A 24,917-nucleotide genomic window follows, 5' to 3' on the forward strand; every position below is an offset into this window, starting at 1 on the left:
AGATTGAGAACCGCTGCTTTACATAATATGAGATAGAGTACCTAGATAAAAATTATTTTTGTGAATTTGGTTAACAAAAATTGGTTAAACAATTTTTCGACCGCGGTACCGCGTGACACCCTGTGTATTTGTTATAAGGATTGTTATACGGATGTACATATTTCTTTGAGTAAGTTTGTGCAAAAAATCGAATCAGAATAATTTACCTAACGGGGGCGACGTTACAGACTATACTAATAAGTAGTTGAAACGGTTAAAACAAAGAAACGCACACTCATCAAAAATGCACTTGAGATTCTCGTATATTTACTGAATCGATCCAGGAAGAGTCAACTTCAACTAGTAAAAGTTGATTTAAATTTTTTAAATCAACTTTTACTGCTCGTTTCAGTTGGAGTTGACTTAAACTAGTTGGAGTCAACTCTAACTGAGAATCAACTTGAACTGTAACATATACATGTTAAAGTAAAAAGTTCTACTCGCAGATTTGGCCGCTAATTGTTTATTAATTGTTTAAACAATAACAATTGTTTTGTATAAATAATTTTAAAAATATCGTTAAATTCATCATTTTACTTTGATCGAATATGTTTCTATTTTGTTTTTGATTATGCTGAATGCGAATATGACATTGCAATTTAAAAATTCTTATACAGTATGTCTGCGTAGCTAGGAACCACATATGGAAAACTTTTTTATTATCAATTTTACGAAAAAAAGTTATTTTTCATAAAATGCTCTGGATAGTCAAAAATCTAAAACTCAACCATCAGATATCAAATATTATCAATTTTATACGAATTATGTCAGAATATCAAAAAATGCTATTATGAAAAGTTGTTTGAAATTAAAAACTATGTTTAAATATAAAATTACATCATTCTAATCAAACAGAAATTTTCAATTTTTTCTCAAATTACGGATACTCATCATTATTTTATTACAATTATGATAACTATTTTATTATCACGTTTACGAAAAAAAGTTATTCTTCATAAAATGCTCTCCCTGGTCTAAAATCTAAAATACAACCATCAGATATCAAACTTTTTTAATTTTATACGAGGTATGTAAAAAATATGAATTTTTCTTAAGAGTTAAGTGCTTTTATTATTCACAATATTTTAATTAGAAGGATGTAATTGAACACTAAAACAAATTTTTTAATTCCAAACAACTTTTCTTAATAACAATTTTCGATATTGTGAAATGTAAAGGTACTTTACTCTTGAGTGTAATTCATAGTTTTGACATACCTCGTATAAAATTGATTAAATTTGATATTTGATGATTGCGTCTTATATTATATACGATGCAGAGTATCTTATAAAGAATACCTTTTTTTCGTAAAACTGATAATAAAAAAGTTATCAATAGGTTCCAAGTTACGCAGACATACTGTATAAGAGCTAAAAAAGTTTTTTTTGCTGAACATTTATTATTGTTGAAGCTTATTATTAAATGTATTTTAGGTAAGTTTAACAGAAAAAAGTTTTGATCACTTTGTATAAACATTTTTTTAGCTAGTAATTTTCGGTTTTTTTATTACATTTTTGTTATCTTTGTTAATTTTTTCAAAAAGAAATAGTTTATTTCATTTCTAAAGTAAAATAATTCGGTTCATTTTAAAGACTACATCCTAAGCTTTAAAAAATCACTTACAAAACTGTAATGGATCTATTCAAACTTGAGTAATACCTACTGTCTTAAAGTGGTGGTAATTCTATAAAACTACGAATATTTCAAAAATTACATTTTTTGAGACGTCATATCATGTAAACTAAATTTTTGAGATTTTTTTTGAATGAAACGTCATTAAGTAAGATGCTTGAAACGTAAGTTGTGCAAAATTGAGAGTTTTATAAGAAAACTTGTATTAGTTACACATTTTTAAATCATTTTTAAACAAAATTCATGTAGGGCTCACTTTCCCCCCACACCGTACTTATGCCCATACATTTTATTTCTTTTTATTATAACATAACCATAAGATAGCTTAATTATTCTTCTTTTACGTTCAGTTTGTAAAATTTTATTTGATCCATTGGTTAAAGAATTACATTAAAATAACTCAACCGTGCACTTCGCCGTACGCTAGTTTACAGTGCACCAATGTTTGCGAGAAGGGTGACTTTAGCGTTATAAATAAAAAATTATATAAGATACAGATTTAATTTTAGAAAATTCTTTGTATAAGGTTTTTTTTGTAAAATTTTCTGAATTTTTCAATTGTCAAGTCAGTATTTTTCTAAAATTTATATTTTCGGAATTATTTAAAAAAACATCTAATTTCGTAGTTCATTTGTTTAATAAAAAATGAAGCACCCACTTCTCGAGTAGAACTTTTTGATATGTTGTTTATTAAACATTTCTTAATGAAATTACAAAAAGTTCTATCTTGTTTGATTTTTTCCGAAGTGAAAATCTATATGCACTCCCCTAATCGTACCCATATGTAAGCATTTATTAAACAGTTAGATACTGATTTTGTTAGTTACTGATTTTAATAGACGTATCTCTATCTAATCAGCCCTAAACATCCATCCTTGGATATAGGCCTCCTCTTCCTTCCTCCATGCCTCTCTATACTGGGCAATTTGCATCCATTTTGACCCAGTGTGTTTCTTCAGGTCATCTGACCATCGCATCTGTGGCCTTCCCCTTTTTCGTTTGTGGTTCCGCGGTCTCCAATGTATAACACTAGTTTACAACCAATTTGCGACTGGAATGCAAAAAGCTGTTTTTTGTTAATTCTTGCTCTCTGGATATGAATATGATGATAAAAAGTTCCTAACACGTAAGATTTTTGAGTTATGGTTTTTTCAAAAAAAAAAAAAATGAGTTACGATTTTTGAGTTATGAGTATTTTACTAAAATTTTTTTAAAACAGTCATTTGTAATATATCGGTGAGTGATGTTATCAAATTAACGTTTTTCTTAAAAATGTGCATAATTTGAAAACACTGGGATATCTGATGTCTACGAATAACCAAAAGTAATCCTTAATCAGTAAACTTACCCATTTAAACTTATTAGTTCTAAACTGTTTAACGACTGTTACTTCTGCATGACAAAAGTGTCTAGGTTTCCAAGGAAAGGAAAGCATAAAATTGAATATCCAGATATTATCTCAGCAATAAAACCGGTTTTGTATGGAGAAGATTTACCAGTTCCAGGACCCCCGGCAAATTGGGAAGAAGATTTGGAAATGTATGGCGATAAAAGTAAACCCGATGAGATGATGTATCAGAAAAGAATGATTCTTATTTTCCCGAAAGCGACGAAAAAGCACCTTATTGCATCCAACAAGCCTAATTACATGATTTAGTTCGAGACCTTCACTTGCCCAAAGGACATGCTTAACTCTAGGTTCTACATTACAATAATGGATTTTTTTTAAATGGCATTTACTACCCAGTAAAACTTACAATATTTAGGAACCGTAACCAGGAGCTATACTAGTTTTTTACTATGCAGGATAAAATGTTTGTTTGTATTAATCCACATAGTGTTATGGGAAAATTTGGATAGGCAGAAAATTGTGTACAAAAGACTTATTATGGTTTTTGTTTCTAGTTCTAAACTTATGTGTATATAGTATAAATAATTTCTATAATAAACAGCAATATTTGATGCATTCTATAACTCAACATCTAACATTTCACCTGACAAGACAATGTATACGTGGACTCCTACGCAGAAATGCACGGTACTTTAAGAAGAAGATAATTCAAAATCTATACGTGTTGGAAAATTTTAGTGTTTGAATTCGCATTCAGGACATTTTAAACTCCCCGGTACAGCCATTTTAACATCAGTCGCAATTTTTGTTTGTTTTTTTGTTGACTAGTGTAATCATCTTAGTCCATCTTTCATCCTTCTGCCGTAGGGTGTGTCCGGCGAACTTCCATTTAAGCTTTGCTACTTGGGTAGAGACATCTTTCACTTTTGTTTTGTTACGGATCCATTCGTTTCTTTTCCCGTCTGATAGTTTAATGTTCAGCATTTGTCTTTCCATGGCTCTTTCTGTCTGCTATTTTTTCCATATTCTCTTTTGTAAACGTCCATGTCTGAGCGCCATATATCAAAACAGGGAGTATACACTGATTGAAGACTCTTGTTTTTAGGTATTGCGGGTATTTTCTGTTCTTTAGAATATAAGACAGTTTTCCGAATGATGACCAGGCCAATCTTATTCTTCTCTTTATTTCTTCGGTCTGAGTTTTTTTATTTAATCTAGTGATTTGTCCTAGATATATATACTCTTTTACTTGTTCTATTCTTGTTTGTGCCACTGTAATTACTAGTTCTTCTTGTTGATTGGTCATGGTTTTTGTTTTACTGTAATTCATTTTCAGTCCTAATAGACGTATACAATTACATAATTCAAAAATAATAGTAAAACAACAAAATCAATGTTAAACATATATTACAATAATAAATAAACTTAAATTTGATCAGTACGGCCTCCACACTGAAGGATCATTTTGAGATTGTGCGTTTCTTTCGGAGTCCTCGATTCTTAAGGAATCGACATGTGAATGCACCACGTCACTGTTCTGCACTGCTTCCACCCTTTGGGGATTTGTCAAACCTGCACTATCAGTTAAATACTGCTCACTTTTGATATATGGTTCATTTTTGTATGGGTCCAGCTTATCACTGGGGGGATGCAGGTGGAAGTGTATTTGGCTCTGATTCACAGTCGAATATAAAGAGGGATACACCACCATCGTGGGGGTATTTAAATACTGCTGTTGGTTGTAGGAATGGTTGTAGTAGTTGTTGTTGTATGCCGTTGAGTTTGCTGGCCAGTTGTTCGGACAATATGAGTTATTGTCGGGGTATCTACTGCTGATCATTTCTAAATCTGGTTTGGCACTGTTGAATAGGGGCGGCGGAGAGGTCAGTGATGTTGTGATGTACTCATTTGAGCTTGAGTCTGGAAGAACTGAAATCAAAACAAATAATATTAATAAAATACCTATTAAAAAAATATTTAAACGACAAAATTTGTTTATATAAAATTCTAATAATAAGATACAGACTTGAAAATCTCATTGTTATTGGGATTTCAATTTGTCAAAGATTAGCTTGAGCCCATTATTTCCAAAACTAATACTATCAATTTCCAAAATTTGCTTAAAAACTTATCGTGAATTTAAATTTTATACAACTGAAAACTGAACCTACAAGGTGTAAACTCATCTCTCCCTCTCTTTCTCTCTCAAGCGTGTCACTGCGTGTCTCTAAAGAGTCAAGCACTGATGCAAGTAGTATGTTTGTGTAGTTGAGTTATAAGCGAACAATGTATGCCTACTTCTTTTAGTATTCGCCATAAGTGTCTCCACTTGACCCTGTCGAACACTTTACGATAATCTATAAATAATATGTATATTCCCTAATTCCCTAAATTTTCGATTATCTGTCTTATATTTAACAGGTGTTTTCGAGTTTCTCTATCTTTGGTAAATATATAGTTTGTTCTTGTGGAATTTCTCTTTGAAGGAATGTTTTCAGTCTCTCCTTGATTATATGTAGCATTATCTTGCTGGCATAAGAGAAATACTTCAATAATAGTCGCATTTAAGGAAGTTGCCTTTTTTATGTATTATCATTATAGTAGATTTTGTCCATTATAGAATTGTATGTATCTGTATTGTAAAATCATAATCATGCTTAAATTTTAGACCCAGTTTTCAGAAATGACGCCCAATTAATTTCTACACTCGAAGTGTTTTCTCATGTGGGTATCTCGGATGCTTACTTATTATACCTCATATTTAATTTATCAACACTGCTTTGCAATAGTTAATTTCGTAACCAGTGCGGAAAGTGCTACTTTCCCGCACGAGACTGCCGTTGATCCGAACGACGCGATAGTGGAGTTCGGGCAAGCAGTCAAGTGCGGGGAAGACACTTTCCGCATGAGTTAGGAACAATATTTTTTCTAGGCCGTACGTTTGGAAAAAAGTCACAAAAAATAGAGTCATATCAATTTTTATTTAGGAGTGAAAATACACAAATTAATTCTTTGACAAGGTTGTCAAAACCAAACTTTCAATATAATGGATTATCACGACGACGATATTGGTTTCCATGACGACAATTCAAAACCATTGTAATTGTCTACTGATTTGACTTTTAAATATTATGTCAAAATAATTTTATTTCATCGAATTATTGCGTTAATTTCATTAAAACATGAACACAATAAGATACATTTGAAATAAATTAGTAAATAATGTCTAAATATTAGTTTATTGCTTTTATTATATATAGAAGATTATAATGCCATATTAAAAGGTCTTCTACTTTCCCGAACGCCGTGCGGGAACGTGCAACTTTCGGAAACGAAATGCGTGCGCGAAAGTGGTTGTTTTAGCACGGCCGTAGAAAAAAAAATAATTTGGAACGTATGCCACTACTGATTTCTTTAATGTTAATTATGTTTTATCCCAGCTACATTGACAATCTCTTTTTCTTAATGGCTCAGATCCGTCATGAATATTTTCGTCTTATTACTAATAATACAATTATTTCTATAATACAATTATTTCTGATATACCATAGCTCATCACCTACATTAAAGGACTAATCTTTTTCCTTAAAAAAATGTGAATATTATGTAGCAAACCGCACATCCCACATATTAAATGCCTCTTTTACGGGTTATCTCTCTTACTCCAAGCAACCAAGTCCATGGACCCAAGCGTCCATTACAGGCAAGTTAAACCTTCGAATTGGGCTAAAGAAGAATGTTGCAGTTTTTGCTGTGGAACTCTGAGAACATCATTTGGAAAAAAATTAATAAAAATATATATATATATATAAAAAATTATTAAAAAAAAATACAAAAATAATTATTTATTAGTAGAATTGTTTATTATATTAGTATTAGTTTTAGGATAAGATACGAAAAAATGACTAATAAAATAAAAAATAGTAAAATTGGCGAATGGATTTAGTGTCCGCAGTCATATAAACCCAAACAAACAACAACAAACCTTCGAATTAAAAATTTCTTATCCGACTGATATTTCCGAGTTTATGTTGAGAAAGTCTATTCACTGAATAAACCAGTCAAGAGCATAGTCTCACAAGGATCGATCGAAGGATGATGATTCGACTCGAGTTTAGTTTACGGATGAGAGATAAAAGAAATCATGTAGTACCTTTCAGTTCACATATTGGAAAAAATTTCATCTCCACACAAGACAATAATCGTCCTGTAAACCTGTATTATTTTAAAAATTGATCTGGGAATTTCCTTCACAGGAAGTCTTCCTTCCTCTCGAAATTCGTTTCTCAATTTCTTGGCTTTCTTTCACTTGTTAGGGTTACTCCAAGATACTCAAACTGCGTCATCTTTTTGGAACAATATTCTTTACTCTTACTCTCGTTGTTTGTGGTAAGCTTCAGTTGTGTGTCTTCATACTTTCACACTTTGTTTTTGTTCATTAATAATTAGTCCATAGGTACTGCTTAGCCTTCGTTTCAAAGAGTTTGAAAATCCTCAGCAGTTCCCTTTCAGTTCTTACCATCAACACTACATCGTCTGCAAACGCCAGAACCTGACTTCTGTTGTCATGAACCATACTTTTCGTTCGTATTCCACTCTCTCTCAATATTGTCTCCAACGAGCAATTGTACTGTGCACAACGGATCTCCCTACTTTAATCCCTTTTAACTTCAAATTTTCTTGTTAGGCTTCCTTCTATCGATACTCTATGGCCGGTCTTATTACGGTTATTTTTAACTAGTCTGATATTTTTTCCGGAATTCCAAGTACTCTTAGGGCCTGATACAGACGCCTTATTATCACACAATCGTAAGTTCGTTCGCAGTCTATAAAGAGGATGTTTCACTTTAACTGTAGCTCGTACGTACTCCTCTGAATAATTTTCAACACGAATATTTGATTTATGGTGGATCTGTCTTTTTTGAAACATCCTTGGTATTCACCAACCTGCACGTTTAAGTATGCCTTCCCAGTTTGCTTCTTATGATTCTGGCCAGGACCTTATATATTACGCCTATAGAAGAGTGATGCCCCTGTAATTATCGCACACTGCTCTCCCTTCTTATGAATGGGACATAGGTACTATGGCCTTGTTTCAGTGAATTATTATTCTACAATATTTTAGTTTTGACTGTTTACCCATTATCTACCAAAAATCTTGTTAAGGTTCGGAGAGGTCATTAAGATTATAAAGACTTTTTAGAGTCTTAGACTTAGTTTTGTATGCAGACATCAAAATGTTTTATCGTTCACTCGTGTCCACCAGACGAAAATACAAATACCAATAGTAATTAAAATCAATCCGCATAATAAAAGTATTTATAGTCCAGGGAAGTAAGATTTTCTCAGAACTTTAAATAATCCAGGCATCTGGCAACTTCTTTAGTTTTTGTAGAATTATAGAAAGTTTCCTGCCAAGATTTCGGAGCCGTTTTTTAATTATTAAAAATTTAGTGCAAAATTTTTTTTTAATTTTTTGCAACCTATTAAAAAAGCTAAATAGTTGACATACAATTACAAAATTTGATTTTTTAGAACATTAAAGAAGCTTCAGAATGCCGATTTTTAAAAGTTAAAAAGTTAATTTGTTGCTACGCAAACTGCAAAATAAGTTAAAATCGTTATTTGTTAATAACTCTTATTAAAATTAACCTAGAACTTTTGCATTTCACCCAAAGTTTTATATTGGGGTACTTAACAAACCCTCAAAATTTGAAACCGATCCATTAATTAGTTTAAAAGTTATTCTATTTATTTATCCCAAAGACCTTTTTGCAATACCATAAGACAGAAAATATTGAAGATATGGCAATTCTGCGGATGCCAAATGAAAATAGAAGACTATACTATCAATATAATAATATTAAAAAAAGATAAAAATGTTGTTTATTATCTATAGTTGGAAATTCTAATGAAAAATTATTGACAATTTTAAGTTATTAACATTTAGAATAATTTTAGAAATATACTAGTCACAAAAAATCTTTTTACATACCTACTCGAAAAGCTGATAATAATTTTTCCACAAATTTGAAATAAATATATAGTTTTTCTAGAACGATTAGATAAAAAGTAGGAATTATTTTTTAATTCCCACTAATTTGTTAACAATAATTAAAAAAAAGTAATTAGTTTCATTTTAAAGATAATGACTTAAAGTTTTATCATACCTACGGTAGAAGATTAATTAGAATTGAATCAAAAATTAGAATTTTTTGGGAAAAATATTTTTTTAACTATTTAAACAAAAATCATTGTTTTTAATTGATAATATTAAAACAATGCTAATTTGTAGTATACGCAAAAGTACATACGAGTTAAAAAAGATCATCGTATCAACTAGAACCTAACATGGTCCAACTAATTTTTATTTCAGCCTTATTTTTAGCAGTCACAGACAATGTTGTGTAAGTTTAATATTATCCCTATCTACTTTTTACCTAATCGTTCTATACTAAAATCACAATAAAGATGTAGGTACTAGAAATAAACAAACCAAGACACATTGAACGTTACGAACGAATGATTTGGAATTTACCATGTATATACATTGCAGTGGCGTGCGGTGACTTTTTTGAAAGGGGAAGCGATTCAATAAGGATATAAAAATATTTTCTTAAGGATCGAGGGTCGAGCCACTTCCCACCTGATAACACACTGATGCGCAGGGGCTCTCTATCAGCAAAGTACTTAATTATGTGAGATGTCCTGCGTACAAGGACTCACACACTAAATCCGTGACGCGTGAATGCGTGAGGCACTCTATTCCCGCTATTTCTAGTGACTAGTGACCTATCATTGATCTGAAAAAATTTTATACTCCGAGGCATTTTCCACAACACACAATTTTTACTAAAATGACACTTATTTATACTCGAGGTCTATTCTCCTATCAACTTCTGATAATTGTTGAATGCAGTCTTTTTCAATGGATAATAGGGCTAACTTTCAATGTCTGTCTTTGCTTGTTGAATTTCTTTTAAACTCTTAATTTGAAACTCTTAATGCGTCTTAATACTGCAAAACTTCGTTCAACTGATACACTTGTGGCTGAGATAGTTGGTAGTACTAATTCACACAACTTGACCACTTCACACAGTGACTTGTTTAAACCAGTAGTTATAAAGAAATCCCAGATTTCTGGGTATTTCTTTATCATTAATGTCAGTTGTTTCATAAATGACACTTAACTGAGAATGCAAAGCTGGGATATCAAAAAATCTTCATTATTTAATCAATGAAATAAATTCCTCTGTGGGAAATATTAAGATTATATATGTAATTCTACAAATTTTAAATCGTTACAATTTTGAAAGCTAGAATTCATTTGTTGTAGAATATTATCAAAAGGTCTCTTAGTTTCCTATGTTTTCTCTGTCTCTCTGTCTCCGAAATTATCAATCTTCATTATTTTTCTTTCATGTTCAAACCCCATGTTCAGTTTTATCCCAAATATTTTTAAACTGCTCTCGTTTTTTTAATTATCGTATTAATAAAGTCATCAATTTGTCTTATACAAAATGCAATACCATTTGATTTCTGTAAAATGTCAAATAAAAGATCAGTAAAAGGAAAAATCTCTGCAAAAAATTTAAATCGAAATATTCTTTAAGCGAATGTATGTAATACCTAAGCACCCCTTAATAGCAGTAACAGTCGGAGCATCTTACTTTCGCGAAGGCGATAGGATAAGCGCTTCCATGGTACCAAAATTCGCGCGACTAGTGGGTGCGGTCATTGAACCCTGACCACTTTTTAAACGGGACAACTGTACGACAAGCGGCGATTTTGAGATGCGCTTCTGTCAGGACAGGAGTGGACCAAATAGTTGAATTGTGTGCATATTGAGTTGGTTCGTACGCGATTAATTTTTAATATTTTTCAATGCCTATTGCCTATGTAATATGTAGATTACTTGGATTAGAGAAACATTTTTATTATTAAATATTAATTAATAATATATTTTCTTATATCGACGTATAAATAGGGAAGCGGCGCTTCCCCCGCTTCCATGGACCGCACGCCTCTGATACATTGTAAATCATGATTTGGGAGCGTCCTTTCTTTCCTTGTAACATTCAACGTGTCTTGGTTTATTTATTTCTTGTGCAGATTTATTGCGATTTTAGTATAGAATAACTTATCGAATAACACTTTGTTTTGTGTTCAAATTCGTGTAAAATTGTCAATTTTTTAAATATGGAAAAATATTTCATCTACGAATAATAGCGTATAAGTATAAGTTATTCTAATAGTACAAAAATAACAGTCACTTTGCAAAATGATTTATGGTTATAATTTTTTTTGATACATATTGATAATTTAATAATTGTGGCTTCTCTCTTCCCTATGTGGCTTAGTGGTAAGAGAACCTACCTTTGAAGGGTTGTGAGTTTAAATCTCAGCTGGGTACGAAAATTTTTCTTTATTAAAAATTAATATCTGAAAAAAATTCGGGATCGGTATTCACCGGAGGAACCGCAGACGTTAGGATACAATTATTAGCGTCTCTTTGTAAAGACAATGCAGTTGACTTTACTAAGTAACAAGCTATTTACTTAACACACACTACACATTATACTATCTAATTGTGAAATCAACTGTACCATGTCAATGGCCTTAGTTGTCGAGGCATTTAAGCTAAATAAAAAAAATCATCTCCTACTCTCATTTTTTATACGCGTAAAATTATTGTATCTTCATTATTTTTTGTTATTGCAAAAAAATGGTCTACGGGATAAGCAAATATAATAACTTTTAAACTAACTGATGGATTGTTCTGAAATTTTGAAGGTTTGTTAAGAATCCCAATACCCAACTTTGGCGAGATACCAAAGTTCTAGGTTAATTCTAATAATGATTATTGACAAATAACAACATAATGACATTTAAACATTCAAAAATCGCCATTTTGAAGCTTTTTCAAGGCTCTAATACGGAAAATTTTTGGGAGGGGGCGTTTCGTAGATATAGAGTAAATATAAGTTTCTAAACTTTGGTGCATCCGACAACTGGATGGTACATTGGTAGTTTGGTACTCTTAAAAATTTGTCCATATTACCAGTTAACTCTAAATATTTTTACCAAACAAACCTGCAAAAAAAATCATCACTAATGACCCCCCTATGAGGGGGCGCACCCGAAAATTTTCCGTATTAGAAAAGTTGTCTGACTCGACATGAATGACAATAAAAAAAGTCTTATGAGGGAGGTAATTAATTTTATTTAAGTTTGGGCTCAAGACCTATAAATACAATAATTCAAAAAGGGCTCGGAACTCTTGGCAAGAACGATATTTATAGTCCAAGTAATGAAGCTTAAAATAGAACAAAACCTCGCAATTTTTACAGAATGGATCGATTTGCTTGAAAATTTAAGAATAAGTAGTGGATAGTCCAAGTATCAAAATCTATATGAGGCCGAAAGGCGCTTTTACCATGGGGGTGGTTGCCACCCCATCTCGGAGGTACAAATTTTTTAATATATTTTGACCGCAAAAGTTGGTAAAACCATTCATTCTAAGCAAAAAACTTTCTATACGTTTTTTTGATAAAATTAATAGTTTTCGATTTATTCGCTATCAAAAATGTTAGTTTTATATAAAAAAAATCAATGTTTTTAATCAGTTTTCTGTTAATAACTCAAAAAGTTTTCGTTTTATCACAACAACTTTGCTTAACAAAAATGTACCTTTTGAAAAAATAAACAAAACCCTTTTTTTTAAATATTCTTCAAGACCAACAGTAATCGAGCTATACTTTATTATAGGTTAGCTCTTCTTCGTCAAATGCTAAATAGTGTAGTAGGCATTTTAGGCATAGCGGGAAAACTATGCATTTTTCGAGGATAACTTGTTCAAACTAATTTAAAGTATTTAAAACTCTATCTCCAGGGCCCAGAGTACGCCAAATAAAATTCTATTTTGCTGACGTCACAAAATATAATTTCATAATGGGAGAATCGACGGTAGCTAGGCAACGTGACGTCACTAAAATAGAATTCTATTTGGCGTGCTCTGGGCAGGGGCGTAACAGAGGCCCCCGCAGCGTGAAGCTTGCGGGGGGGCCAATCGCTTAGGGGCCCCATCTTGTCATCTGATATTATGTAAAAATCTGTTATTTTTATATTATTTTACGTTGTGTGTTTAAAATTAAAAACGTAAATTTCTAAATAAACGTATTTAGCAAGTGAATCATCTCATAATATCTAGAAACTTTATCCCTTCCGGCCTACCGAAATTTTATGGTAACGACAATAAACTATAATGCTTTGTACCGGGTGCCCCAATAAGAATGGCTCTCGGCCATATCTCAGGAACCGTTTATAGTAGAGCTTTGAAATAAAAAATTTTATAACAAAAGTTGTCTCAGGAAAAGCCTGGAAATTATTTTCATAATTGTGGGACCACCGCTAGAGGGCGTAATTGAATATCAAAAATTAAAAAATCTAAATTTTACACAATTTTCCTAATGAAGGGGCACTGGAAATCCGATCGTCGTATTCTTTATAAAATTCTACACATATTTGATTTGACAAGTTTAGGTCTACCTTTGGAAATAAGAGGTGGGGGTGAGTGGGAACCTTGATATGAAAAACTGGCTGTGAGTCCGGTTCTGCTTAATCAAATTTTGCAAACTTGGTCTTGTTGAAGACAGATCTTTTCGTCAATGTAAAAGTTATGATTTCGAACCAACTTACTGAGTAATATGCCAGCTAGAAGGCGTTATTTAATTTTTTTCAGAAATCTAGTGTTCCTTGGAAAATATTAAATACAAACATGCATTTTTAATACCATATTACAAAATTAGACAAAATTAGCAACAGAATAGTGAAAACCGCATGTTAATACCTTTTTTCTATCTCGAGATATCTTACAAAACGTGTAAATTTAAAAACATAACTGTTACTGTCACCGGTAAACGAAATAATTCATTAAAAGTAGTGTGCTATGGAAACAACAAAGAAACATTTTCCAGCTGTCAACGTATATTAGGTCTTTTCAACGCTTCTCATTTGTTTCGAGCCTCGTTCATATCTCGTATATTAATATTATACACGGATTATACGGCATATGACAGAGGCTCGAAACAAATGAGAAGCGTTGAAAAGCCCTATTACAAAGAAATAAAAACAACTATTTAGTGATGACATAAACGTTCAAATTTTTGCCCATCATTTTCGTTGCAAACATTTACTCTTTCAAGAGTAGATTGAACAGCAGTCTCAATTTCTGCTCTCGATATGCTTTGAATGGCGTTTAGTATTCTCTGGATTATGTATTCTAGAGTAGTGTATGATGGGCAACAATTTGAATATTTAGGTCGTCACTAAGTAGTTCTTTTTGTTCTGTGTTATATTTAATTTTAATAGTATTGTTTCTCTTTATATTGTTGTTTTAATTAATTATATTTTTATACGTTGACATCTGGAAAATGTTATTTTGTTTTTTCCACAGCACACTACTTTTCATTAACTTAGTTTACCGGTGATAGTAACAGTTATGTATAAAATTTACACGTTTCTCGAGATATCTTGAGATAGACAAAAGGTATCGACATGCGGTTTTCGCTATTCTATTAGTAATTTAATCTAATTTTATAAAGTATGATTAAAAATGCATACTTGTATTTAATATTTTCCAAAGAAAACTAGATTTCTGAAAAAAATTAAATAACGCCTCCCAGCTGGCTTATTACTTATTAGGATGGTTCAAAATTATCACGCTTACATTGAAGAAAAAGATCCGTCTTCAACAAGACCCAGTTTTCAAAATTTGATTTAGCAGAACCGGACTTACAGCCATTTTTTCATAACAAGGTTCCCACTCACCCCCACCTCTTATTTGCAAAGGTAGAGTTAAACTTGTTAAATCAAATATGCGCAGAATTTGATGAAGAATACAATAATCGGACTTCCAGTGCCCCTTCATTAGGAAAATTTTGTAAAATTTAGATTTTTTTATTTTTGATATTCAATTACGCCCTCTAGCGGTGGACCCACAATTATGAAATTAATTTCCAGGCTTTTCCTGAGGCAACTTTTGTTACAAAATTTTTTATTTCAAAGCTCTACTATAAACCGTTCCTGAGATATGGCCGAGAGCCATTCTTATTGGGACACCCGGTACGTGACTATTGAAAGATTTGAGAATTGCAATTTGCCGAATTTTAGAATAACAATATTTCTAAATTTAGAAATGGGTTTTCTCTTTAACCTTTACCTACGTTTAGTATTTCGACACAATTATCCAGAGGCGTAACAGGGGCCCCCGCAGCATGAAGCTTACGGGGGCCCCAATATGTCAAGGGCCCCATCTTGTTGTCTAATATATGTAAAAATGTGTTGTTATATTATTTGAATACATAGGTTTTTTAAGCAGTGAATTATTGAAAATGAAATTGTCCATCCGAATTAATAAAATTGTAGATATATTCGCTGATAGTAGATAGTGCACGAAGAAAGTTGTTCATCTCATAGAATAATATTAATGCAATCATTTAGTAATTTTTGTTCTATTTTACTCTATACCAATAAAGATGAAAAATGTAAGTCGTCATAAACAATGCATGAATACAACAATAGCTCAGTAAATGACAGTTCTGGAGTGAAATTATCAGCGTCACGACGGACGTATTTGCTTGACAATTTGGATTTAGGTACTAGTTACACTCCACTTCAAAGTTGGATTTATGCCGTTGGTTGCTTTTACTTTGGGGGGTGACACCCCTCCTTGTGGTGAAAAACATACGTTTAAAATAAGATCTGAAAATGTATAAATTGACTAATTATAAGCAACTTTTGTTCTTCTATAGAGTTTCTTTATCTATGCTAATACTTTTCAAGTCATTTGCGAGTGAACATGTTTATTAAAAAAAAAACAACGTTTTCAGACGGGTTTTTCGCAAATAACTCAAAAATAAGTATTTGGCTACAAAAATGTAGCTTATAAGATACAGAAAATGGTGTACTTTTCATGAAGTCTATCGACACAGTAAAAGCACAGTTGAAGCCCATGAAGATTCTTATTTGTCCAATTCCAAATCGAATATTTCAACCTGAAATAACCAAAAAATGAAGCAATTTTCTAGAAAAACTCTTAAAACTTTTTTAAATGTTTCAAAAAAAACTTTATTTTTATTTTTTATAACAGCTTCTATCACTAAAACTACAGTAGAAAAAATGAAAGAATACCCATGAACGAACATATAAAACACGCTGTATTTTCCTGTCACCGTGTCACACAAAAAATTGGCCAGCGCAAGTACATGTAATAATTATTATTACATGTACTTGCGCTAGGCAGTTTTCTTTGTGACACGGTGACAGGAAAATACAGCGTGTTTTATATGTTCGTTCATGGGTATTCTTTCATTTTTCCGACTGTATACGAGTTACGCTCAAAATAAAGTTGGTCCCTTTTTTGGTAAAAAAAAATCGTGAAAATCTGCCCCTATTTCGCACCCCGAATAAAATTTATCATTAGCGCTTTGCCATTTACTTTAAATATTTATTGTTTATATGTTCTGTAAGTTTGACCGGTTCAAAGTTCTATTTTTGAAAAAAATTAAAAGTTTTCTTTATTTTGGAAAATGCCTTTTTTGTCAAAATAACTTAAAAAGTATTAGTGATACGAAAAATCTCAAAGAGTAAAGAAATTAAGGTAGGTCTTGCTTCTATAAATATTTTGGCTTTATTTTTTTCTGTAAGTCAAAAATTGGTTTAGACATGGCTGTTTAAAATTTGCATATACTCGTGATTAATGACTCGTTTAAACCCTTCAACTAGAACCCTTTTAAAAATATGCACTTTGAACCGGTGAAACTGACAGGTCGTATAAAAATGTTGGGTAATTTGTAAGGCGATAATGATTAGCCTCATTTGGGGTGCTAAATAGGGGGAGATTTTCACAATTTTTTACCAAAAAATGGGATTAACTATATTTTGAGATTTATGGCTTAGTTTTGATGCTAGAAACTTTTGTAAAAAATAAAGCTTCTTTTAAACACTTTAAAAAAGTTCTAATGAGTTTTCCCGAACAGTATTTAATTTTTTGGTTATTTCACATTAAAATATTTGATATGGAATTTTACGAATAAGAAAAACTTTTCATGAGCTATAAGTTTTCTTTTACTGAGTCGATAGACTTCATTTTTGTTTCATTTTTTTTATAAGCTAGGTACATTTTTGCTAACAATATTCTTTTCGATCGAATACTTACTCTTTGAACTATTTGCGAAAAATTGCCTAAAAACGTGTTTTTTTTTTGTTGAACAATAAACATTTTTACTGATAAATAACTCGAAAAGTCTTGAGTTGACCACTTCGGTGGTGACACTGAAAATTACACGGTATCGCCATATTTTACGTTGATTTACTGGGCTGTAACACATATAGATATTTGTTACACATGTCGCATTTAGTAATTTTTTAAAGGGGGCCCATTTCCAATTCTGCGGGGGGCCCCCGACGGAGTTTGTTACGCCACTGGCTCTGGGCCTAGAAATAAAAAAAGTCTCTAGCTCAAAATTAAGTGACCTAATGAAAAGAATGTAAGTTCATATTTTTTTCAGCGAAAAAGTGATCAGACAAAATCCCCTAATCACCAGCCTACTTAAAATTAATCATTGGTCTTATTTGGTCTTCTTTATTTATGTATTATTAATAGGTTCTAGAAGTTTGGCCGGCTTAGAATAATTAGTTTTAAAAAAATGGAGTTAAAAGCGAATAACGAATTTTTGTAGTTTGGTAGAAAATGTCCTTTTCTTTAAAATAGAAAGATTAGCGTTAGGGATACGAAAAAATGTTTAAATATGAAATTCAAGCTTATTTAATTCACAAAAACTCGCTTTACAAAACTTTTTTCTGCGGCAAAAATTGAGTGAGCTATTGATAATTAAAACTTGTAATAACATACAAAAACCACATTTACCAACCCTTTCAAAGTCACCTCTTTTTGTGACTGAGGATTTTAAAAAGATTTAGTTTTAACAGCCTTATAGATCTTATAAAAACCTACAAAATTCTTTTTTAACAAACTTTCTAAGATAAAAAATAAAAAAGTTACGGTTAAAAAATCAATATATTTTTTTGAAAAAAAAAGTAGAAATCCAATTGGAAGCATAATAATGTAAGTTGGCGATGTTGTTGGCCACTGACCTTATTCGTTCTTCTTTATCTATGTATTATTAATAGATTCTACAAGTTTGATTGGCTGGAAATGATTAGTTTTTAAAGAAATGGAGTTAAAAGCGAATAACGAATTTTTTAGTTTGGTAAAAAATGCCATTTTCTTCAGAATAGAAAAATTAGCATCAGAGATACGAAAAAATGTTTAAAGATGAAATTGTAGGTTATTTAATTCCCAAGAACTTGGTTTGAAAAAATGTTTTAATACTTTCGATAGCGAATAAATCGAAAACTATTAATTTTATCAAAAAAATGTATAGAACATTTTTTGCTTAGAATGAACGTTTTTGTCAAAAATTTCCACCCGGAGATGGGGTGGCAACCACCCCCATGGTAAAAGCGCATTTCGGCATCATATAGATTTTGATCCTTGGACTTTCCACTACTTATTCTCAAATTTTCAAGCAAATCGATCCATTCTGTAAAAATTGCGAGGTGAAAAGCTTCGGTTCCAGGACTAATAGGTTTTCTTCCTGTAAGTTTATAATAATAATAACAAAAAAAAATGTCAGATAACTGGATTATCTGATAACAAGTTCCGAACAGGGAATTTTTTGCTTATTTCCCTGGAGTAATACCAATAGTAATTAAAATGAATCCGCATAATAAAAGTATTTAAGTTTGTTTACCTGTCGGTAGGTGTATAGGTGTGGCGTGCGTCGAATCTTGATGTGGATCATAATAATTCGTTTGAGGACTATAAGGGGCGTACGAATTTGTATATTCAGGCCAAGAACTCGAAGGACAATGTGTCGTACTACTTGGATTGTCATCTGAAAAAAAAAAACAATTAATATTAATCATAATCCGTTCAATTTTGCTGAATAATGCAATCGATGTTTAACAAGTTGTAAACATCACCCTGATCTACATTTGGTCGATCAATTTGTTTCTTTTTAATAATTCATTTACAGTACCTAGGTATTTATAGCAACTTATTAACAATTAAGTAAATTTTTGTTTAAACATTTCTTGTTGAGCATTTTACAATTTATATTAGCACTTGGCAATATTTAGAATAATTTTTAAATTTGAAACGGGTCAATGGAGTCTTGATGAATAGGGTAGCGAGTAGCGACAAGACCATGGTTTAAATTACATCTTCGCAGATAAGATTATAGGACCTACACTTGAATTTTGCCACAACATAGTGAAAACAGATGAGTAGTTCGTGAAAACAGAGTATGTAATAGATTTTTATGTATTGGTCAATGAAAGACATCAATTCCGATCATAAACCTGTTGTTGTGACATAAAACTGCTAAAAACATGTACTGTAACCAAAACGTCAGAATTACGATCGAATGTTTTACGCCCGAAGAAGTAGAATTCGGAGAGGAATTAGAGACAGGAATGTGTTATGTCATCCCCTCACCCCTGCTATTTAATTATTATTCCGAGTTTCTATTTAAATAGGCACTGGAGAATTCCAAGGATGGAGTCAAGGTGAATGGCGTAAATATTAACAGCATCAGATACGTCGATGATACAGTGTTAATTGCGAACTCCGACTTAGGTCTACAATCACTCATCAATAGTACTAACTCGGTATGTGAGTAATTTGGTATAAAAATGAATCAGACAAAACTGAAATGTACATACAGGTCAACAAGTTCAAGTACCTGCGATGATGGATCGTTAGCAGTCTAAATGCTGATCTAAAACACGACAGACAATTCTTCAAAAAATAAAGTTTTCTATGTTATTCTCGAAATTCTTCTATAGCTTTTTAGCTTTTAGCAAAATCCTACGTCTGGTCGACTCTCCTCTATGAAATTGAAACGTGAACCCGTAAAACATCGTCATCATCAATATCAGTGGCGTTACAGCTCTTTATGAGCCAAAGTCTTCTTCAAAACAATCCTCTATTCGCCCCTGTCTCTGGCAACTCTTCTTCATGCTCTAATTTCAATAGATTTTAAATTATTCTCTACGTTATCTTGGTACCTAAGTCTCGGTCTTATCGGCACCTTTCGGTCAAAAACATTTCTGACTATGGTATGTTCCTCTCGCATTATTACGTACCCTATCCATCTGAGGTGTGCTACCTTAATGAATTTCACAACGTCAGGTTCTCCAAAACTTCTATACAACTCAAAGTTGTAACGCCTGCGCCACAAATCTTGTTTATTGATCCCTACATAGATACCATAAAAAACATCAACCGTAAATAAATTGGAGGCCTTTGAAATGTAGATCTACCTGAAAATCCTATATAGAACAGATTATGTAGATAAGGAATGAAAAGTTTTTAACACAGTGAAACTTAGAAAGTGATCATACCTAGGCCACACACTGAGAAATAATAGGTAAGTACCAATATGCTCAAGTAAAGATAGAAGACATAAGACGCTAAATGACATAAGCGGTCCTCCAATAACTAAGGAAGAAGTGCAATACGCTATAAAGAACGCAAAAAACGGCAAGGCGATCGGACCAGATGGGATTTACGTGGAAACACTAAAGCTTTTAGGTGCCGAGGGCATTAAGATACTTACGAAATTGTTCAACTTAATCTAAGAAAGCGGAAAAATTCCTAAAGATTGAAACAGGCAGCCGTAAATAATAATAACTATAACGTAACAATCGGTAATGACTCAATTGAACGAGTAAGTAATATTGTATATCTGGGTACTCATATTAATGAAAGCTGGAACCCTAGTACAGAAATAAAAAGTAGAATTGCCAAAGCAAGAACAAGTCTTATGAAATTTAAGAAAATCCTGTGCAGTCATGATCTAAATTTGGAACTTCGCATAAGAATGGTCCGAGGTTATATACTCCCAGTACTACTTTACGGGGTCGAAGCATGGACACTGACAGAATCGCTTTTAAAAAACCTAGAAGCATTTGAAATGTGGGTCTACCGCCGTATCCTGAAGATCAGTTGGGTAGAAAGAGTCACAAACGAAAGGGTTTTTCAACGTTTGAATAAAAGTTGCGAAGTAGTGAACACGGTTAAAAGGCGCAAATTGGAATACTTTGGTCATATAATGCGTCACCCAGAAAAATATGACATACTTCACCTTGTCATGCAAGGTAAAATAATGGGAAAAAGAAGTGTGGGCCGCCGTACAACTTCTTGGCTTAAAAACCTACGCCAATGGTTTGGGAAAACTAGCACTGAACTATTTCGTGCGGCTGTAAATAAGACAATGATTGTTAATATGCTGGGCAACATGAGAGCCAACGATCGACAAGCGGTCTCGGCACCTTAAGAAGAAGAAAGATAGAAGACGTCGAAATTGAAGTTGTTGACAGCCACATATACCTTGGACATACGGTAAAAATTAGCAGGGACAATCAAACTGCTGAGCTGCTAAGAAGAATAACTCTGGGATGGGCAGCATATGGAAGACTACGTGATATTTTTAAAGGTGATATACCTATCAGCTTAACAAGAAGAGCCTTTAATCAATGTTCTTACATATGGCGCAGAGACACTTACCCTAACAAGGACATCTGCACGAAAACTACAAGTGACGCAACGTAGAATGGAAAGATCATTGTTGGGCATAACGTTAAGAGATAGGGTAAGAAACGAAGAAATTCGTAGAAGAAGTGGTGTAGAAGACATAATAAAACACATAGCCAAAATTAAATGGAAGTGGTCAGGACACGTCGCTAGAATGAGAGATGATAGGTGGACCAAAAAAAATCTTGGAATGGAGACCGAGAGCGGATAGACGAAACCCGGGAAGAACAAGATGGACTGACGACATAAAGAGGATTTGTACCAACTGGATTGCAGCAGCGCAGGATAGATCTGAATGGAAGTTTTTCGAGAAGGCCTATGTTCAGCAGTGGACGACTATGGGCTGATGATGATGATGCTCAAGCAATAGTAAAAGGAAATATCGAGGACAAGAAAGGATAGGAAGGAAAATATTATCGTAATTAAGAAACATCCGACAATGGACAGGGCTAAATTTTGAACAACCGAAAACAGGAGAATAGTTTGCAATTATTGTAGCAGCGAACCTCCATATTGAGGAACGGGCACTGTAATAAGGTCATTTATTTGGTGAAGATGAGATTTTTGGTAACTTTATATTTTTCCATTGGTATTTACACTGTTGGGCAAAGGTTTACTCAAACTTCTCTTTTGGGTTTATACCGAGTGGAAGAAAGAAAATGTTTTTCTTTTGTTAAGTTTAAGACACCATAGAGAGGACTATAGGTACAAGGGTTGGTATATACCTATTGAAATCATGTTGTAGTCTTATGTTTTGCGAACATTTTTTAAACTTCCCTGATATCTTTAAAAACTAAGAAAATAGACGGCTTTCTTCTTTAACATGTGTTTTAACTGAAACAATACTAAATTAACAATAAAAAATAACAACAGTTAACAAAACTTTTAATATAGAGAAAAATATAATACAAATTAATATCGCGTGTTCCCTCCCTACAACATAGTTTCTATATACAATAATGAGCGCGCTAGTAACCGGCAAAATAACGCCAAAGATGGAAAACACATTAAGTTGTGTTATAAAAAGAAACGAAACTAGTGGATGTGGGAGATTTAGCGATAAAAACGTATAAATTTACATTCTAGTTATTGTTTCCCACGCTTAGACGTATCGGACGAGTTTGGCAACTGCCACTGTGACAGTGACAGTTTTAGTCGACATACATCTCTGATACGTCTAAAGGTGGAAAACAATAAATATAATGTAAATTTATAGGTTTTTATCGCTAAATCTCCCATCTCCGCTAGTTTCTTCTCTTTTTATCTCATAACTTAATATGTTTTCCATCTTTTGCGTTATTTTGCCGGTTATTAGCACGCTCATCATTGTATTGCAGGGAAGCACTGTATTGTCACCGAAGTTATTATTCCTTTTAAACAACACGACGTGTTCTGAGGGACTAGAAACCTCAAATTATTTTAGTGATGACAACTTTGGCATGGTTCTGATTAATATTCGTTCTATAAGAAATAAAACTGATGAATTATTTTTGTTTCTGGAGGAATTAGGATTTCCCCCGATAGTTGCGGTTACAGAGCACTGGCTTGAAGTCAACGAGCCTTTTTTTATAGAAAAATATACCACAATTGCCAGGTATGATCGCCCAAGTTCGGCTCATGGAGGCACCCTAATTCTCTCTAGAAATAATGATTTTTCTGTGGTAACAAAATATGACTTTTTGTTAAGTGAATCCTTCTTTGAGTTTTCCTTAGTTTATAATAAAAATCTTAATCTTTACATTATTTGCATTTGTAGATCACCTGACTCTACCGTGGAACTATTTTTTCAGAACCTGCTAAATTTGTTAGATGACCTGCCTCATAAAAGCAGAAAAATTCTATGCGGTGATTTTAACATTAATTATGCTGCTGCTTGTGCTACCCAAGTGTCCCTGCCCAACATATTTGAATCGTATGGTCTCTCAATGCACGTTAATTCTCCTACAAGGATTACAAAAACTACATCTACCATAATCGATTATGTTGTCTCCGATTTCTCACCCCTTGATGTCTGCTCTACAGTTATTAATGCGGGACTATCTGATCATGAAGCAGTGTATACGAAGTTTAACATCTTCAGCAAACCCTCCTCAAAAACCCGACGTTTAGGTAGCATTTTTTCCACCGGGAATTTTCGTAAATTCCAAAATTTATGCTTAACTTCTGAGTGGCACTTTCCTTCTATAGACGTGGACTATAATTTCAGTGTTTTTCTAGATAAGCTTCTCCGCATCTTCAATAAGGCATTTCCTTTAATCCCTATTAAGCCAAAACATCGGAAACCTTGGGTTACGAAAGGTATTCGCATATCAGCCAAGAATATGCGTTCACTACTATACATCAAGAAATTTACTACCAATGTTTCTGTCACTGAATATCACGAAGTACAGGACAACATCTAAAACTTGTCAGATCAGCTAAAAAAGCCTATTATCAAAATCGTCTGGGAAGCTCTAAAAGTGTTGCAAAAGAAACTTGGTCTATAATAAACGATTTTCGAAATAAAACTCACACAGCTCAATCATTTTCCCTTCCAAATCCTGAAAGTCTAAACGACTACTTCGTTAATGTGAGTAAAAATATAACATCAACTATTTTGCCGCAACAAGATCCCATTTCCTATCTCCCTAACTCAAGAAAGGTCTCGAATTCATTCTTTTTAAGACCAGTCGATAACTCTGAACTGATCCAAACAATCAATAGTATCAAAAGCAAATAATCTTGTAGTACTGATGGACTATCTATAAAAATTTTCTCTAATCTCACAGAAAATGTGAAAATCCTCGTCTCTCTAATTAATGATTCCTTCGAAAAAGGTAAAAGGGTGGTGAAAAATCTGATGCCTGCAACTATAGACCTATTGCCTTACTACCGGTACTCTCCAAAATTATCGAGAGACTCATTAAAACTCGACTTATGTCCTTTATCGTTGATAACAACATTTTATCACAAAATAAGTTCGGCTTTTTAACAAATAATTGTACCACTGATGCCATGTTTTCTGTACTACATGAGGTTTACCAAGCACTAAACAATAATCTTTATACTGCCACTGTTTTCTGCGACTATGCCAAAGCTTTTGATTGTGTAAATCACGACATCTTGATTACAAAACTAAATTTCTATGGAATTCGAGGTATTTCTTTAAATTGGTCCAATCCTACTTGAATAATAGGAAACAACTAGTTAGAGCAAATGATACTGACTCTAGTCTCAAAAACATTGTATGTGGAG

At 32.7% G+C, this 24,917-nt stretch overlaps 1 protein-coding gene across 3 annotated transcripts in view; it reads right to left on the reverse strand.

Annotated features, from left to right (window-relative positions):
- Nucleotides 1-4,412: 4,412 nt before the first annotated feature.
- The window catches only part of LOC114326376 (runt-related transcription factor 3-like), a 339,983-nt gene continuing 319,478 nt past the window's right edge, over nucleotides 4,413-24,917 (reverse strand). For all 3 annotated transcript variants that reach the window (XM_028274736.1, XM_028274734.1, XM_028274735.2), the window contains 2 exons: nucleotides 18,838-18,981; nucleotides 4,413-4,951 (listed from right to left, as the gene is read on the reverse strand). In XM_028274736.1, the coding sequence (XP_028130537.1) occupies nucleotides 4,458-4,951; nucleotides 18,838-18,981 (638 nt within the window). In that variant the 3' untranslated portion in view covers nucleotides 4,413-4,457. The remainder of the gene's footprint in view (nucleotides 4,952-18,837; nucleotides 18,982-24,917) is intronic.

The sequence above is a fragment of the Diabrotica virgifera genome, chromosome 1, assembly GCF_917563875.1.
Source record: "Diabrotica virgifera virgifera chromosome 1, PGI_DIABVI_V3a".
Lineage (NCBI taxonomy): Eukaryota > Metazoa > Arthropoda > Insecta > Coleoptera > Chrysomelidae > Diabrotica > Diabrotica virgifera.